Source organism: Engraulis encrasicolus, chromosome 14, assembly GCF_034702125.1.
Source record: "Engraulis encrasicolus isolate BLACKSEA-1 chromosome 14, IST_EnEncr_1.0, whole genome shotgun sequence".
Classification (NCBI taxonomy): domain Eukaryota; kingdom Metazoa; phylum Chordata; class Actinopteri; order Clupeiformes; family Engraulidae; genus Engraulis; species Engraulis encrasicolus.
Window position 1 is genome coordinate 27,749,147 of NC_085870.1, and position 20,000 is coordinate 27,769,146.

Sequence of the window (20,000 nt, forward strand, 5' to 3'; positions counted from 1 at the left end):
CCATCCGGACCATCGGCAACATCATGATCGTCACCACTCTGCTACAGTTCATGTTCGCCTGCATAGGAGTGCAGCTATTCAAGGTCGGATGTCTTTATAGTATGATACAGTTTACATTCTGGCATAGGAGTATATCTATTCAAGGTCAGATGTCTACAGTATATGATATATGAGTGATTCTACGATTCCCCTACGCTTTTGGCAAAAGCAAAATGTCAATTATCAGTATTTTTTTTCAACTAAATGACCTAGATGTTTACATAGTGTATATATTTAAGTTTCCAAACAAACAAATTGCCAAGCTTAATCTTAAATAATTTGATAAATACTCTAATGAAAGCGAACATTTGCTTAATTATTTTGTCAACAGTGTTATGGACAAATACTATGTCATTTCAAACATATATAAAAATACTACAGAGTTGAAACAATATATGTTTGAAAGTGCTTATGTCCCTTAGCAGTAATGTTGTCATTGATCTGTGCAACTGATATAGAAAATGTGATTGTTGAGCTTCATAAGTAGGATTTTATGAGTCACTGTGATACAGACTGACACATTTTTCATCATAAATCCCTGTAACGTCTGATTTGAATATAGTCACCCTCCTTACACAAGACTTCCTTCTCCAGAGATAATCCCTAGTGTATGTTCATAGGATTTTTCCAACACATAAGGGATCAATAGCGCAAAAACACTTTCAAAACAGTCAACCGTGTTACTCAACTGTGTTACGGTCAACAGTGCAGGGGAACAAGTCGGCACTTTTTTAGGAGAAAAAACAGAGCAGACAAACCCATCTCCCTAGAACACAAATTATTGTGTTTGTTTGTCTGTCAATATGGATATAAATTGGCAAAAACATACTCCTCCTCAACTGTCATCAGTGTTGCCAGATTGGGCTGGTTCCCGCCCAATTGGGCTGCTTAGGATGGCCGTGTGCGGGTAAAAATGGCATCTATCAGAAAAACCTTCCCACTGCCATATAAATCAATAGAATTGGGCGGGTTTTTAGGGCGGATTTTGAACATTTTTTGGCTGGAAATCATCAGCCTCATCTGGCAACCCCGACTGTCATACTTAATTGTAACACCATTGACGGTAACACCGTTGACATTTCAGCCATTTTTATGGTGTTGTGCTAACTGAGGACCTCAGAAGTTCCACCACAACACCTTAATCAATTCATGTATCTGTATGCTTTATCTGTGTTTTTCTACATGTGATTTCTAATTCAGATTCTTATGAATATGTTGATAACACAGTTGACAGGCAATTTTCCCGCTATGAGAACATGAAAAAGAATGGATTAAATTATGGAATGATGGAGCTCAAAATTTACCAAAAAGTCTTCCTGTATCCTGCCAAAGAGGTTATGACATCACGTGATGTTATTCGTATGGCCTAAGACCAAACCATTACTGATTTATGGAGGAGGTTTCAGACCGTGACACGGTTAACACAGTTTTCGTGGACACACACAAAATGGAAAATTTCATGTATAATGGAAAGGACAGTGGTCTTTCTGACAGTTTTGTCATATTGTGATGATTACTGTGAATCAACATTTGCAATCGTCTTGGGCAAAACAAGTTTCTTTACATGCTAATAGGAAGACTGAATCTGACTTTTGGAAAACAGGACGGCATGAAAATGCCCAAAACCAGTATTAAATATTCATTCTTGCTGAGGGAAATAATGCTATATCTACACTTTCTGTATTATATGAAAGATAAATGTTTTCTAATGTCCAAAACATCATTGGATGCAGTTAATAGTTAGTGGAATTGCCAAATAAAATCCACGGACTTAAAAGTGTAGGCGAATTAGAGAATCACTCATATGCAGGTTACATACAGGCGTAGGAGTGCAGCTATTCAAGGTCAGATGTCTATATCATACATGCAGTTTACATGCAGCATAGGAGTGCAGCTCTTCAAGGTCAAATCCCTACTTGATACACACAGTTTACACACAGTGCAGTCATAGGTGTACAGCTCTTCAAGCAAGGTCAGATCTTAGACTTAGACCTAGACTTAGACTTATGTTTATTGATTCCACAAGGGGAAACTTAGGGTAACGGCTGCCACGTCTGCGGCGCCCCAATAATATGTCTATTTTGATGCATACTAAAAACAAATCCAGATCATTGACTGTTTTTGATAAATAAAATTGCCTTGCCTTGCCTTACTACAGTTTACAGACTGTGCACACATACTGTAGAAGCGCAGCTCTTCTAGGTCAGATCTCAGTTCTCTACACTCATGCCGTTTCGGTACAGTCTTAGGAGTACACGTCTTCAACAACAAATCCCTGATACACACAGTTTACATACAGTCATATGAGTACAGCTCGTCAGGGTCCGATCTCAGTTCTCTAGGCATATACTGCATATCTAGTACGTCCAATACATACAGTTTGCATAGAGTTAGGGATGAATGTTCATGCTCATGTGTCCACAAGCCCACACTTACATACTTACCCACACACACCTACACTGATATCAGGTTAATTGACCTTGGTTGCTTTGAAAGGCGCTATATAAAATGAAATTATTTATTCATGTCTGTATAAGATTTTACCTTTTCAAGTTCAGCAGTGCTCAGCATTGAAAGGACAATAAATGCAGTTTGCATACCCTATGGTCAGACAACAGGCCTAAATATATATGTATTTAAGGTTAATATGTAGAACAAGGTCAATACTCTGTGGGATTTTGTTTTAAGGCATTGTGTGTGTGTGTGTGTGTGTGTGTGTGTGTGTGTGTGTGTGTGTGTGTGTGTGTGTGTGTGTGTGTGTGTGTGTGTGTGTGTGTGTGTGTGTGTGTGTGTGTGTGTGTGTGTGTGTGTGTGTGTGTGTGTGTGTGTGTGTGTATTGTACTGTTTTCTGTCCACAGGGGAAGTTTTATCGATGCAGTGATGAGGCCAAGTCCGTCCCTGAGGAGTGCAAGTCAGTCATACTGCTAATACACACACACACACACACACCCATAAACGCAAGAACACACACACACACACACACACACACACACACACACACACACACACACACACACACACACACACACACACACACACACACACACACACACACACACACACACACACACACACACACACACACACACACACACACACACACACACACACACACACACACACACACACACAGCCATTTACTAAGGCACACTTGTCAACTCCATACTCCCCTCCCCCAAAGACACACGCACGCAAGCGCGCACACACACACACACACACACACACACACACACACACACACACACACACACACACACACACACACACACACACACACACACACACACACACACACACACACACACACACACACACACACACACACACACACACACACACACACACACACACACACACACCAATGACATGATGACATTCCCCAACCTCTCCTGATGGCCATTGTTTGCCAACCTTCCGTTGTCATTTGAGTTCTATTTATGCCCAGTAGCCCTTGCAGCGCTGTGCCTGTGAGTGACGCCCTCTCAATGCCTTTCATATGGTCATCATTCTGGACATTGCAAAGTAGACCTCTACTGTTTTATTTATGCTGTGTACTGTACTCTTCTGCGCTTCCTATTCTTCCCAATTCTGTACGTAATGTAATGTTTTACGCGTCCTTTTATTTTCTGTTCTCTGCATAATGTTCTGTTCTGTCCTGTATTGTGTACAGTACCGTGTAGTGTCCTGTACTGCTGGTCCAGTTAGACCCCAATCTGTATCGCCCTCTCTTGCCCCCTCACCTCTCTGTTCTGTGTTGTGCACCCCCTGTTCTGAACTTTTTACTGTTCTGCACTGGGTTGTGTTTTTGAACAGTGCACTATGGTCTTTACTGTGAACCCATGTACTATAACCCCTCTCTTTCTTTCTCTCTCCTCTCACTCTCTCTCTCTCTCTCTCTTGCTCTCTCTCTCTCTCTCTCTCTCTCTCTCTCTCTCTCTCTCTCTCTCTCTCTCTCTCTCTCTCTCTCTCTCTCTCTCTCTCTCTGTCTCTCTCTTTCCCTCTCTCTCTCCCCCTCTCTCTCTATCTCTCCCTTTCTCCCTCTCTTTCCCTTGCTCTCCCCCCTTCCCTTGCTCTCCCCCCCCGCCTCTCTCCCTCCCAGGGGAACGTTCATCCACTATAAAGACGGTGATGTGAACCAGCCCACTATTGATAAGCGCATCTGGCACAACAGCGACTTCAACTTTGACAACGTGCTGATGGGCATGATGGCACTTTTCACCGTCTCCACGTTCGAGGGCTGGCCAGCGTAAGGATCACACGCACTCTAGCACTGTAACACTAGAGAGTAGAGTAGTTAATTTGTCACATACAAATCCATAACCAAGGTTACACCTTGTAGTGAAATGACGGTTCTGGTAAAACTCCACACCATGCAGAAATCATTAGACTAAAAATGTCAACAAACACACACATTACATAAATAAGCAGGATAGAAAATGTCCATAGATGTCATGTCAGATTGTCCAGATGTGTCGATCGAGGCGAGAGTTGGACGCGCCGCTTACAAAGCAGACAGCTGCTCTGTGTCCGAGGCTCCTCGGTGCCGAGACGGAGACTACATCGCGGGTGGTAAAACTGCAGGCTCTCACCCCACGCTATACACTGTGATGCTCTCCATTCATCTGGTGTCCGTGGACCCAGTAGTGCAGTAGTGCAGCTCTAATTCACCTTTGGCTAAGGCCCGCCCTAAAGTGCTTTTTGACCAATCACAGCGCAGCAAAAGGACGACCTCGGACAAACCTCGGACAGTTTTGACAGCGCTCCATTGAACTCAATGCAGAAATCGCATGTTTTCAAGTAGTTAGCGAGATACGGTCGTATTATTATTAAAATATGATTGGAAATTGTGCCTGGGGTATTTGTGACAAATGTGCAAGTTTCCCCGCGATGTAACAGGTGGTAATCACTTTCCTCTTTACCAAAAACCGGACTAATATTACTAGCAGCTGGATAGTCTGCCTTGAAGGGTCTCGGCAGCCTCACACTCGACTAGAAAGCACACGGATCAAAAACATACTTTGTGTGCTCCGATCATGACACCATCTCATTCATGTCCCTTTTCAGTAAGGTTGTAAGCACACCACGAACCTGTTTCAGAGTAGGATTTTGGATTTCTGACCTAATTAATGAAGAAACACCGCTAGCAAAGTTAACTATCGGTCACGGCAGGAGTGTTTTGACTAGCAGCTGATGGACGTGACTTTGTTAAGCTACTGAAGATATAAACGCCAAACGTTAATTTTACACATTGCTGTGGTAGCTTTGAAGATGACTACAGCCATTAAGTTGTGTGATTTCGTTTTCGTCTAGCAAGTTTGAGTCAGGGCTCAAAAGATATGCGAGCTCAGCTTACCATGGTGCTGGTTACAATGCCTATCGATACCCATAGAAGAGCCCATAACAGCTGTGATGCATCGCATGACCGTTCAGAAAATAAATACTTATAATCACAATACTATGAATGCGTTTTTTATTTATTATGAGTGAATAACTGCTGCGATTTGCAGTCACTGCATAAATCACGTTGATATCTCAGCATTGAAAGTTTATCTGTCCGACCTAGCAACTGTAACTGAAGAGGGCGAGGTTTAGCCAAAGGCGAATTACACTCTAATGCAACATGCTCCATGATGACACTTCCATAAAAAGGAAATCGACAGGTTACAATTGTATTCATTGGTTAGTAACAGTATTCACTCGTATGGTTAATAGATGGATTTGTATGTCCTGTGAATTCCATCAATATTAGCGGAAATCTAGCAATATTAATGAAAAAAAAACACGATTAAGAATATGAGGGGGGTCGAGAAAATATTATTTTGTCCAAAAGGGGTCCCCGTGGAAAAAAAGTTTGGGAACCGCTGCTGTCCACTCATGTATTTGACTGTTGGTTCATTTCCTACAGAAACATCAGCTGTTATTTAGCTGCAGGCTGCTGCGTTAGATCAGAATGAAACTGCAGGGGGTTTGGGAACACATCCACATCCAATGCCCAGCAGCCCAGCAGCGCAGTAGAGCAGTGGTCATCTGCCAACACACAGACACACACCCAAACACACATACAAACACACACACACACACACACACACACACACACACACACACACACACACACACACACACACACACACACACACACACACAAACACACACACACACACACACACACACACACACACACACACACACACACACACACTCACACTCACACACACACACACACACACAAACAGCCCAGCAGCACAGTAGTTCAGTGGTCATCTGCCAACACACACACACACACACACACACACACACACACACACACACACACACACACACACACACACACACACACACACACACACACACACACACACACACACACACACACACAAACAGCCCAGCAGCACAGTAGTTCAGTGGTCATCTGCCAACACGCACACACAGACACACACACAAACAACACACACACACACAAACAACACACACACACACACACACACACACACACACACACACACACACACACACACACACACACACACACACACACACACACACACACACACACACACACACACACACACACACACACACACACACACACACACACACACAGCCCAGCAGTGCAGTAGTGCAGTGGTCTGTCAACACAGGCACAGGGGGTGTTGCTGTGTGCGCATGTGTGCGCTTGCACGCATGTGTGTGTGTCTGTGTGTGCGTGTGTGTTTGTGGGTGTGTGTGCGTGTGGCGTGGCGCGGCGTGTGTGTGTGTGTGTGTGTGTGTGTGTGTGTGTGTGTGTGTGTGTGTGTGTGTGTGTGTGTGTGTGTGTGTGTGTGTGTGTGTGTGTGTGTGTGTGTGCGTGCCAGCATTCATGCGTGGGTGTGTGTGCCTGCGAGCATTCGTGTATGCGTGCATGTGCAGGTGTGCATGTGTGTGCACCTGTATGCGTGCATGCGCGTGTGCGTGTGTGCGTGTGTGCGTGTGTGTGTGTGTGTGTTTGTGTGTGTGTGTGTGTGTGTGTGTGTGTGTGTGTGTGTGTGTGTGTGTGTGTGTGTGTGTGTGTGTGTGTGTGTGTGTGTGTGTGTGTGTGTGTGTGTGTGTGTGTGCTATGGAGGGGCCAGGAGCTGCTGGGTGGTTATTGGGGCATCCTCTCTCTGGCTCTCATCACATCTGTCTTTATTACCCTGGCACTCCTCCACACGAGAGAGGGAGGGAGAGAGAGAGAGAGAGAGAGAGAGAGAGAGAGAGAGAGAGAGGGAGAGAGAGAGGGGGGGGTGGGGGGTGTGGGGAGGGAGGGAGATAGAGCCAAGTGCTCAGTGTAAATCAGGGGTGTATATTAGAGTGTTGCATTCTGATCAGTCACGCTGGGAACAGATTAATTATTCATTATCCGTCTGCTGCTCAGCACACACACATACACACACACACACACACACACACACACACACACACACACACACACACACACACACACACACACACACACATACACACACACACACACACACACACACACACACACACACACACACACACACACACACACACACACACAAAGTGGGAGTCCAACTGTACGAACACTGTGAATGAAGCAAATGCAGTAATGTCTGCAAATGGGCCAGTCGACAGAATTATTCACTATTTGCAGAAAAGCATTCAACTACATCATAACAACATTGCTATGACAATCCAGAGAGTCTTAAGTAACCGATTGCGACTTTAGCATTTTGGTGACAGTAAGGTTATAACAGAGGCTCTGCACTAAGAGGTTAGAATAGCTGAAGAATCCGGACGCTGTGGCGCAGCGCGCTAAGCCCCCCACATTTGGGCTTGCATGTCCATGGGGACCCAGGTTTGAGTCCGGACGGGGTCATTTCCCAATCCTCCCCCATCTCTCTCACCCACTCATTTCCTGTCAGCATCTCATACTATCCTGTCAATAAAGATAAAAAGCCCCTAAAAAAAAAAATATATATATATATATATATATATATATATATATATATATATACACAAAATGCTGAAGAATCCTGCTGGACTGAACAGACCCTATGCAGCAGAGGCAACAAAAGGGACAATGACAATTTCGACAATCAGGAAGATAGCTCAACATGTTTTATTACGCGACAGTGGGGGCTTAACTTTGTCATTTAATAAACTCAGACCAGAAAAATAAATGAATAGAGGAGCACTCATCAGATTTCTTTTGACTTTTTTAAATCGCCTCCCAGACTTTTCGCGCTTGCACCTTTCCTCGGTGTGAAATAATGGCGATTTGCAGCAGCAGCAAAAGGAACAGTGACATGAAATGTTTCGCTTTTGTTTAATAAGGTATTATTGGATCAATAGACTTTCCAGTTGGATGCCACTGAAGTGCATCATACAGTAGCTCACTGGCATAAAGTTCACACTTTCTTACCTACGTATACAAAGTCAAGTAGGCTACTTCATGTGTTTGTACTTTTTTGTGCTTTTTGCTAACATTTGGATTTTGTTTATGTCTTCAAACAAAACTTTTGAAGACATGCTTTTAACTAAACTCTGTGGACTCCAAGCATGATATTTACTATTTTCTCTCTCCTCTTCCTCCTTCTCCTCTTCCTCCCCCTACTCCTTCTCCACGTCCTCCTCCTCCTCCTCCTCTTCCTCCTCATATTCCTCTTCCCCCTCCTCATCTTTCTCTTCATCTTCCTCCTCCTCCTCCTCTTCTTCCTCCTCCTCTGCATCCTGCTCCCCCTCCTCCTCTTCCTCCCCCTCCTCCTCCTCCTCCTCCTCCTCCTCCTCTGCATCCTGCTCCACCTCCTCCTCCTCATTCTCTAGGCTCCTGTATAAAGCCATTGACTCTAGCAGGGAAAACCTGGGTCCCATCTACAACAACCGTGTGGAGATCTCCATCTTCTTCATCATCTACATCATCATCATCGCCTTCTTCATGATGAACATCTTCGTGGGTTTCGTCATCGTGACCTTTCAGGAGCAGGGAGAGAAGGAGTACAAGAACTGTGAGCTGGACAAGAACCAGGTTAGACACCCAGCTGCCTCTGGAAGACACAAATACAAGCACACTTCAAAATTCTGGCTCTTTTTCCAGATGTTTTTTTTTCTTGTATTGAGAGTGTGAAGGAGAGGTCTCCTCCCTTCTCACGCAGAGGGAAGATGTTGTATGTTATGAACTGGTGGTGAAGTCCAATAAATGAGTTTTAAATATCTCTCCCGCCCCCATAGCGTCAGTGTGTGGAGTACGCCCTGAAGGCGCGGCCCCTGCGCCGCTACATCCCTAAGAACCCCTACCAGTACAAGTTCTGGTACATGGTCAACTCCACCGGCTTCGAGTACATCATGTTCGTACTCATCATGCTCAACACCCTGTGTCTGGCAGTGCAGGTAACAATCCACCCCCTGTATTTATGTAGACAGTAATATCTCTATTTTTATTGCATTTGTATTTTATATCTCCCACTGTTTGGTCCTGTGTCTGTATGTGTGTCTACTTTTGTACAAGTTGTACTGTACAGACTATGTACAGTATGTGACTGATGCAACACATGCATTTCCTCACTGTGGAATAAGAAAGGGCATAAATACAATGCAGTACTTGCTTACTTACTTTGTACTTACTTACCCGCTTTTTTTGTACGTGGCTTTGGACATAAGCGTGTAATACAGTATATTGTAATGTAAAGTAAAGCTTGTAATATAACTGTAGCCAACGTTTTACTCCTGGCTCTTATCAGCACCTCTGCCAAACACCAACAACTCCAAATGAGAGAATGCTTTTTTGCAAGATTATTTTATGATTTTTTTTTGCAAGGTGTTGAATAAATATTCCGGGGACCAGAAAAAAGGACGTGTGGAACTGGAGCAGGGGTTCCCAAACTTTACCATGACAAAAGGAGTGCGTTTTAATATGCGACCTTGCCTCCTCCACTTGCTTCTCGTCATGATGACATCACTGACAACAGCATTCAATTTCAATATCTTGCAAAAACTCAATTGTAAAGCCTTTTTCTCATTTGCAATTGGGATGGTGAATGAAAAACAGTCCCTCAAAAGTTGTTGTGGCGAGGCTGACAGCTGGGAAACTTTATCGTTTTCTCCACGGAGGAGGGGCCAGGAGGCGGGACGAGGAGAGAAGCACAAGTGGAGGAGGCAAGGTCACATATTGGGATGCACCCAAAGTGTCTGCATGAAATTTCCTCAATACCTGCCACGACCCCCCTAGCACCCCAGCACGGCCCTCCCAGGAGTCCCCGGCCCCTACTTTGGAAACCGCTGAACTAGAGTAACTTGCTGCATCTGATCATGGTGATAAGCTTCCTGGCCCTACTCCCACCCCTCTCTCTCTCTCTCTCTCTCTCTCTCTCTCTCTCTCTCTCTCTCTCTCTCTCTCTCTCTCTCTCTCTCTCTCCTCAGCACCACGGCCAAACACCAGGCTTCAACTACGTGATGGACATCCTCAACATGCTCTTCACCGCCGTCTTCACCGTGGAGATGGTCCTCAAGCTGATTGCCTTCAAACCCAGGGTAGGTCTCCATTCACCTCCATTCACTTCCATTCACTCATTTGCTAATCAATCAAAGCACATACATACAGTACACTCACAATATGCATAGTGCAGTCACACAGATACACGCACGCATGTGCACACACACACACACACACACACACACACACACACACACACACACACACACACACACACACACACACACACACACACACACACACACACACACACACACACACACACACACACACACACACACACACACACACACACACACACACACACACACACACAATCACGCTAAGCACCCATTAGGCACATTATGGAACTCTCTGTGTCTGTATGTAATGATGTGTTGAATGCCCGGTGCCCCTACCTTCCCCCCCATCCCCCCATCCTCACCCTCTCGCCCCTACAGATATGTGTCAGAAAGAAGAATCGCAATCCAGTAAGACTCAGTGTGTGGTGCCCTAGTAGCTAGCTACAGAGTGCTGTGTGGTTCAGTGTGTGTGCATTAACTGCAGAATTTGAATGACCTCCATCTAACTGGTGTAACCTCAATTTTAATATTCTGTATAATTTACGTACACCAATATCTTGGTACCCCCCCAAAACCATGCGGTTTGCTATATTTAGGGGTTATAATGTCTTGGGCAGGGTCTACTGTACCCCTTACTAACAGGGCCACTGACAGCTTTGACCGGTCCCGGGACAAAGTCATCTGAAAGGGCCCCCTTCCTTTAAACATTCAATGTAATGGGGACCCAACTCTGCGTCCCCCCTAATACCTGGGCCTGGGACAACTGACTCGTTTGTCCCCCCCTGTCAGCAGGCCTGCCCCTCAAAGTACCTCCTGTAAATGAAGCTATAGTTCACTAGCTACAGGATATGATGCTGTAATGGCTCAGTTTGTGGTGCATTAGCTAGAGGATGCAGTGTGATGGTGTGCAGCATCAGCACTATATTAATATTAACTGCATGTGTGTTGCTGACTACAGCTATACCATTTTTTGCTTACGATCTAAACATTCACACAAAAGAGTCCTTTCTCTTTTTTTTGGTAATGAAATTAGTTTTCGACTAAGTAGTTGACTTACACACACGTTTTTAAATGTAAGAGGTTAAAAATAATGCAATTTGTTTGTCACCCCAAACCCCTCACCCCTCACCCATCCCACCTCCCACCCCCTTCCGCAACACTGCCCACTGCTGTCCAAAGGGCTATTTTGGGGATGCCTGGAATGTGTTCGATGCTATGGTGGTGATCGGGAGCATAGTTGACATAGTGCTCAGTGAGATTGATGTAAGTATATAATGTACATGTGTGGTTGACCTAGTGCTCGGTGCTGCTGTCCAAAGGGGCATTTTGGGGACGCCTGGAATGTGTTCGATGCTATGGTGGTGATCGGGAGCATAGTTGACATAGTGCTCGGTGAGATCGATGTAAGTATATATTGCAGACCCCAGCCTCACGCCTCCTGTTCTGGCTCGTGCTCCGGTCTGTGGTCATCGGACCACCTGACATCGTTCCCATGACCTTTGACCTCTCTTCAAGGAAGGACACTCGGGCCTGACTTTCTCCCTACCTCAAGATCACCCAAGTCTGACCTTCTCTCCACCTCAAGAACACTCAAGTCTGAGCTCTCCAACTCAAGGGCACTCAAGTCTTAACTTTCTTTTCACCTCAACTGCACTCTTCTAATCTAACGTTCTCTCCAGCTCAAGGCCACCTGACCTTTTTTTCCACCTGTCTTATCGGGGTTGTTTAAAATTCAATGGTACATGCAGAATTGTTCTTAATATTCTATTGATTTCTTGGAATTTGTGTTTTTAAACGGATGTGTCAATTTTAAACGGATGTAGCAGCGTTGATTACAGCTGAGGATCCTGATCTCAGACAGCAAGAGCCCTGCCGTGTACTCCCTCTGCCCTTCCACTTAACACCAGTGATTTCACTAATTAGCTATCTGGTGATTAGCGTGCTCGCTGGGATTAGCTGGTTGATAAAGTGGTGGGAACAAATACGGGCAGAGTATCCGTTCTGAAGCCAGGGCCTTCAGTATTACACAAAATACAAAGAATTTGAGTTTTACTCAACCCTGATATCTATTCACCTGATGTCCACAGGTTCTGATTCTTTCACATAGCTTAATGCTTTTGTCTTCTCTTCTCTTCTTTTCTTTTCCTCCCCTGTCTCGTCTACCCGCTTCCATTTCCTTTCCCTATCTGTTTCCCTTTCCCTTTCCCTCTCCTTCTCCTCTTTCCCATTCCTCTGTGTGTCTCCTGTGTGGTGTGTCTGTGTGTGATTGGTCAACAGCACTATTTCACGGATGCTTGGAACACGTTTGATGCCTTAATAGTAGTGGGTAGCGTCGTTGATATTGCTATCACTGAAGTCAATGTAAGTACCCTCCTCTCTGCATATGGGAATGAACGCCCTGCAAAAAGACCATGTGCCCCAGTTTGTTTTTGCAGAGGGAGTGTTACAGTATGTGGTGGCAATTTTAATTCCATGTTGCTCAGAACAAAGCTATCCTTTGCAAAGCTGTCCTGAGATTACACCCTGATTGCTATAGGATTTGAGTCTGGTTTAAGGTGTACGGGGGAGGACAGGAGTGTCAAAGTGCAGCATGGAGAGATCGATGGCGAGACACTTTCTCACATTTACAGCTGGCAGCGTGCCCTGATGCCGCTCACGACGCACTCGTAAAAGTGAGTTACGGTGGCAGGACGCCCCATTAAAAGGCCTCGTTCGATTATGCGTCCATCGCATCACTGCTACGACCATGACTGCAGCAGACCCAACTTGAAAACAGTTAACCAAATATTACCTCGAATTTACTTTTTTGTCCCATGTTTGCCACCATATACGACTGTTGTGTCTAGCACAGAGCAGAAAGAGTGCTTCCGTAAACCCCAGGGATTTTCTATTCGATAGTTTTTGTTTTTTACAATTCCTTGCTTCTTAGTCAAGGGTAGGCATCGTATCTTATCTACTTACATTCTGTGTATAGTCAGTCTGGAAATGATCAAAGCAAGGGATTTATTTTAATACCCTAAGACATGTAACTCTTGGCACAAAAGGTCTTTCGCAGGGCTTCATTCTTCTAATCTCTGTGTTGTAATTACGTGTCTGTGATGGTGTCTTATCAGAACAGAAATTCTGAAACGCTCACAAAAAGTAAAATTGATAATACTGTACATGTATGTGAACACTTACTCTCTCATGGATACAATACAAATCATCCTTTCATCTGTATAAAATGTTTCCGCCTCTGTCCACTGTGAATAAATGGGTATAAATGTCAACGTCAACTCTATTTCTCTTGAAGATAATGACGCGTTTCGGTGGAACTCTACATCATTAGTGTGGTTGTCTAATGCTTTGTTCTTATTCATTCTGTTCTGTTTCCATAGAAACTTGTAGAGGCAAGTATGGCAACAACTACTACTACTAATGAAAACAATACTGTATATTACTCAAATCTCCTCTCTGCTCGTAAAATCTGCTTCATAATGACTTTGCCTGTCGACCCCTCTCCCTCAGTGATGTGCAGTTGTTTTTATCTCAAGTTCCTCTGTCACCTGATGTTTACACTGTCCGAGTCATCTGCAGAGTGCTTCTGAGATCTGTCTGTCTCTTTCCTGTTTACTGTAAGCGTAGAGCTTCCTCAGGTTTGCCACCCCATCAGCTAATTGCTAGGCCAGTTTCTTAGGCTAATACAGGATATTAGCGCTAAGCAAGGTGTGTTGGCAGGTCCCCATCCTGCATGGTTTTTACTGGCATCGGAACTTCTTTTACTAACATGCAAACAAAGAATACTCACAAACCGGAAAAAAATAACTGCACTTGCCTAGTGTGTACTAATAGTTTTTGGTGGTCACGTACACAGACTTGCACGCACGCACGCACACGCACACACAGTACAGTGCTCCGCATATAAGCACATAGTTACCATGTGGTCTATTTGAGTCACCAAGGAGCATCAGTGTAATCTTGGGAGTGCTGTTGGCACTGACCTACACTAATCTAATGGGATGCATTGAAGGGAAATGGGAGTAGCATTGTCAGGGTTGATAGTATTCGGGCTCAGTGCCTGATTTCAGGTTGTCTGTCTGTTTGCAATAATAAAAGGGTCATCCAACCCTCTACCACACTCTACCCAACCACCCTACCATATACCACCCTACCCTATATCACCCTACCCTATACCACCCTACCCAACCACTCTACCCAACCACCCTACCCAACCACCCTACCCTATACCACCCTACCCTATACCACCCTACCATATACCACCCTACCCTATACCACTCTACCCAACCACCCTACCCAACCACTCTACCCAACCACTCTACTCTCAACCACTCTACCCAACCACCCTACTCTATACCACTCTACCCAACCACCCTACTCTACCCAACCACCCTACCCAACCACCCTACTCTATACCACTCTACCCAACCACCCTACCCTATACCACCCTACCCTATATCACCCTACCCTATACCACCCTACCCAACCACTCTACCCAACCACCCTACTCTATACCACTCTACCCAACCACCCTACTCTACCCAACCACCCTACTCTATACCACCCTACCCTATACCACCCTACCATATACCACCCTACCATATACCACCCTACCCTATACCACCCTACCCTATACCACCCTACCCAACCACCCTACCCAACCACTCTACCCAACCACCCTACTCTATACCACTCTACCCAACCACCCTACTCTACCCAACCACCCTACCCTATACCACTCTACTCTATACCACTCTACCCTATACCACTCTACCCAACCACCCTACCCTATACCACTCTACCCAACCACCCTACCCTCTACTCAGCTACCCTATACCACCCTATCCTATACCACTCAACCCATTATCTTACCTGTAGCAATTCCCCAGTCCTCTCCCACCCCTAGCCTAATCTACCCTACTCTACTCTACTCTACTCTACTCTACTCTACTCTACTCTACTCTACTCGACCCTACCCTGCTCTACACTACTCTACCCAACCAACTCCACCCCAACCTACCCCATTCCATTTTAACCTACTCTCCTCTACACTACACTACTGCACTCTGCTTCACTCTAATCTACTCTAGACTACCCTACTCTATTTTACTCTACTCTACTCCACTCTGCTCCACTCTACTCTACACTACCCCACCCTACTCTACTCTACCCCACCCTACTCTACTCTACCCTTCTCTACTCTACCCCAGCCCCTCCCCAGACCTACCCAAGCCTATACAATGAAATCCCTTCCCAGCCCACCCCACCCCTACTCTAGCCTATCCAACGGTATTCCTACCCAAGCCAACCCTACCCCTACCCCACCCTTCAATAATTTGTTGATCAGTCCTGTTTCTCTGTAGGCTCCATATCTGTGTTGTATATATGTGTTTGTCTGGTCCGTACCTTCACTACATACTGTATGTTCAGCTGAGGTTATATCTATGTGTATTTTTATAGTACAGTGTTGCTGTCTTTTACGTGTGTGTCTTTGTTGGTATATATGTTTGCGTGACTGGTTGGTATAAAATGTGTGTGTTTGTTTGTAAGTTTGTGTATTTGTATGTAAGTACGTCTTTATGTACATGTGGTATGCGTCTGTGTTGGGGTGTATGTTTTTATATGTATTTGTGTGTACGTGTTTGTAAGTACATGTGTGTTTGTCTCTATGTGAATGTTTGTATATGTATTTTCCACTCAGTCCCTTGTGTGTGACACACTGTTTTCACAAGGCCTCTCATGGACATTTGCATTCAGCTCCTCCTTTAGCGCTTCATAGCTAACACTGCTAAGGCTGGTGGAGGCCTTGTGACATGTCCTTCCACATTACTTCCTGTGGCCGCTCTCCACCTCTGCTTGTGTACATTGCCGTGACGCTGTTATAGATCCACTCTCTGGCTCGGTCGCGGCGGCCATTTTGTTTTGCCGACTCCTGAGCCAGACGAGTTAGAATCTATTTGCCACACAGCTGCCCCATCACGGAGGCATATACTATTGTTATGTAGCTTCCTTTCTCCACTGTCCCCCCTGTCTTTCCGGTGCATGCTGGGTAATGTCATGACGCGTCCTAACAATCACCTCATCCCCCCTCATGCTACTTACAGATGGCGCTCGGCCACCCGCTACATATGCCGGTCAGTCAGTCTCATCCAGAAGAGTCTCTGTGAAGTTTGACCCTCTTCTCTCTCCATACTGTTCTTCCTCTCTCTGTGTGCTCCAACTCCAGACAGAATGGCCATGGAACTCATAGGTTAAGGACAACACTGCTATCTGCTGGCTTAGCTTTGGTCTCTGCTAACGGAGTAATGGAGCCACCTGTTAGATGCTCACCGATTAAAGAAAGAGCCTTGGTTTGTTGGCCTGTTAGCTGTGCTATTAAGCCACCTGTTGTATTACCAGTCTGGTAAAGGTCATTATATAAGATATCCATCCGTTCTTCATAAGTGACCTTGAAAGTTATGAAAGGCGCTAACAAAAAAAATGTTTTGTTTGTAAGTTGACTTTGATCTACAGGTATTTATATTAACTTTATATGAGGGAAATAATATCTCTATTTACTCTCTTCATGGCTTTTATAGCCATTTGTAATTCTGGCCGACGTTTAGAGGTGTAGTATAGGCCTACAGCTTACTGTGTAAAATAATTTTCAGTTAAACTTCCAGTTTTGAGTTTTGGCAAGGCTAGATTCTTTAACCCAGTAAGACAGGGCACCTGTTATAAATCAGCTGTTTCCAGAACGGCAATGACCAAGTCCTAATGTATTACAAAAGGCCCTGTGCACTGTCATAGTGATGTAGTACTATTTTTTACTATAACAGCATTTCACTGGTCGAATGGCGTGCGATAAGGAGTAGCAGAATTAATATCACTACTTCTGAAAGTAAATTGATGCGGTCTCGAATGAAACTATACCATGCAGATGTGCTGTTCAGTGTTGCAGGAGTGTGTGTGTGTGTGTGTGTGTGTGTGTGTGTGTGTGTGTGTGTGTGTGTGTGTGTGTGTGTGTGTGTGTGTGTGTGTGTGTGTGTGTGTGTGTGTGTGTGTGTGTGTGTGTGTGTGTGTGTGTGTGTGTGAGAGAGAGAGAGAGAGAGAGACAGAGAGAGAGAGAGAGAGAGAGAGAGAGAGAGTTTGCACATGCTGTCTATTCGTGACGTGTGTACTCTGTTCTGTCTTCCTGTTGTCAGCTCAGCTGTGTTAAAGATCTTAAGTCAGAGAGAGGAGTTCATGGGTAGAGAAGGTGTGTAAACTTCAACCAGGCTGCATGACAAAATGTTTTCTTTTTCACTCCCTTTCTCAGTCTCTCTTGTTCTCTCCCTCTCCTCTCTTTCCCTCTTTTTTGCTCCCATTCGCTCTTTCCCGCTCTCTCAATTTCTCTCATTCCCTGTTTTTGTTCATCTTCTTTGATCTCTCTCTCTCTCTCTCTCTCTCTCTCTCTCTCTCTCTCTCTCTCTCTCTCTCTCTCTCTCTCTCTCTCTCTCTCTCTCTCTCTCTCTTTTTCTCTCATTCTCTCTCACTATGTATCTCTCTCTTCATTCTCTTTCTCTTTTTCTCTCATTCACTCTCACTACATCTTTCTAACTACTATTCTCTAAAGCGCTGTCTCTCTCAGCACCCTCTGTTCCGTGTCTGCCCTCAGTCCTCTCTCTCTCTCTCTCTCTCTCTCTCTCTCTCTCTCTCTCTCTCTCTCTCTCTCTCTCTCTCTCTCTCTCTCTCTCTCTTACGAAGGGTTGTCTCTCTCAGCCCCTCCGGTCCGTGTCTGCCTTCAATTCCTTTGTTCCTCAGTTCTTCCTCTGCTGCTGCTCTCTGCACCACTCTCCCTGCACTGCTGTGTTATGGCGCCCTCCAGTGGTGCCTCAGTAGCAGGGCTTGGATTTTCTGCATGATTTGCTGCATCGCTGAGGAAAGATGACGTGGATGATGACTCTTTCATGTCCCGTGCCATTGCTCATCTTCATGTGTGTGGGTTGTCATCTGTGTGCGTGTGTGTGTGTGTGTGTGTGTGTGTGCGTATGCGTGTGTCTGTGTCTATGTGTGTGTCTGTGTCTCTATGTGCGTGTGTGTGTGTGTGTGTGTGTGTGTGTGTGTGTGTGTGTGTGTGTGTGTGTGTGTGTGTGTGTGTGTGTGTTTATTTTTCGCTTGCATGAGCATTTTTATCTGTATGTATGCAATCATGTGCGTGTGTGAGTTGGTGTGTTTGCGAGTATGTGTGTGTGTGGCTCTGCTGCCTGCAACATGTCAGTACTGAGCATGTGCTATGTGCATTACCACGGCCACCAGCATTGCGTGCCGTAACGCTCCCTCGCTCGCTCGCTCCATCCACAGTGTGTCCCCTGACCGTCTCCCATTCGCTAACTCTCATCCCGCCCACATTCAGGCAGCCAGTCATGTCGTCCACACCCATGTCAATCAGCCGGTGTGAGCCAATGGCAGGTGGCGAGAGGATGTTAGTGTTCCATGCCATCCCCCATGCGGAGGCGGGCCATGCCAGGCCAGGCCAGGCCATAACTGTCTGGAGACGCCAGCTGCTGATGTGTCCCCTGTACCTCACTCTACCTCACTCTAACTCACTCTAACGTGTGTGTGGGTGTGTGCGTGTGTTTGTATGTCTGTGTCTGTGTCTATGTGCGTGTCTGTGTGTTTGCACAGGTGTCTCTGTATTTATTTGTGTGCGTTTGGGTGTTGATTGATGTTTGTTGTATGTGTGTGTGTTTATATGTTTGTGTTTATTTGTGTTTTGTTTTGTTTTGTTTTGTTTTATGTGCCTTTTTATGTGTTAACCTGTGTACGTAGTATGTCTGTGTTTGTGTGTGTGTATGTGTCTGTCTGTCTGTCTGTCTGTGTGTTCCTCTGTCTGTGTTCACCTGTGTGTGTTATGTGTGTCTTCATCAGCGTTTACAGTATTTGTTACCCATGTGACCTTACTTCAGAGTTCTGCAGACTGAATTACTCTTTCTGAGAGAGAGAGAGAGCACTTATGCATGTGTTGTGGTGTCTATCATGGATGTCTGTTATAGGGATGTGTGAATATAAATAGTGTGACATTGTCAGTTGCAGTTTGTATGTGATATAGGAAGTTACTTTGGCAAATTGGTTAACCCATTGATGCTGGATGTTGCGTTGCGCAACATTGTCCCTGGCGCCTGGAGCTGCATGACGCAACATTCAGTGTCATGAGATTTGAGACAATTTTTTGAAAAATCTTGGTATGTTAGAGCTGGATGAACACATTCTAATGCTAGATGAGGGTCTTAGCGTTTAAATGCAACTTATGGAATGTTTTCATGTGCTTCAGAGGCTGAGATATTTTGTTTTGTATAGGCTGAGGGAACTTTTCTTAAAAAGGGCCTAGGCATTCAGCAGCCTTTTTTGAAAGTGCTTTAGGCATCAATGGGTTAATGGGATGGCTTTTCAAGATACAGAGGCTTTGTCTT

At 45.1% G+C, this 20,000-nt stretch overlaps 1 protein-coding gene across 1 annotated transcript in view; it reads left to right on the plus strand.

The window, feature by feature from the left end:
• Positions 1 to 20,000, plus strand: part of cacna1da (calcium channel, voltage-dependent, L type, alpha 1D subunit, a) — a 166,966-nt gene that overhangs the window by 112,030 nt on the left and 34,936 nt on the right. Inside the window, 7 exon segments of the mRNA XM_063215328.1 lie at positions 1 to 83; positions 2,898 to 2,950; positions 4,139 to 4,285; positions 8,845 to 9,046; positions 9,250 to 9,408; positions 10,438 to 10,548; positions 12,850 to 12,933. The exon segment at positions 1 to 83 is cut by the window's left edge and continues 25 nt beyond it. Of these exon segments, the coding sequence (XP_063071398.1) occupies positions 1 to 83; positions 2,898 to 2,950; positions 4,139 to 4,285; positions 8,845 to 9,046; positions 9,250 to 9,408; positions 10,438 to 10,548; positions 12,850 to 12,933 (839 nt within the window).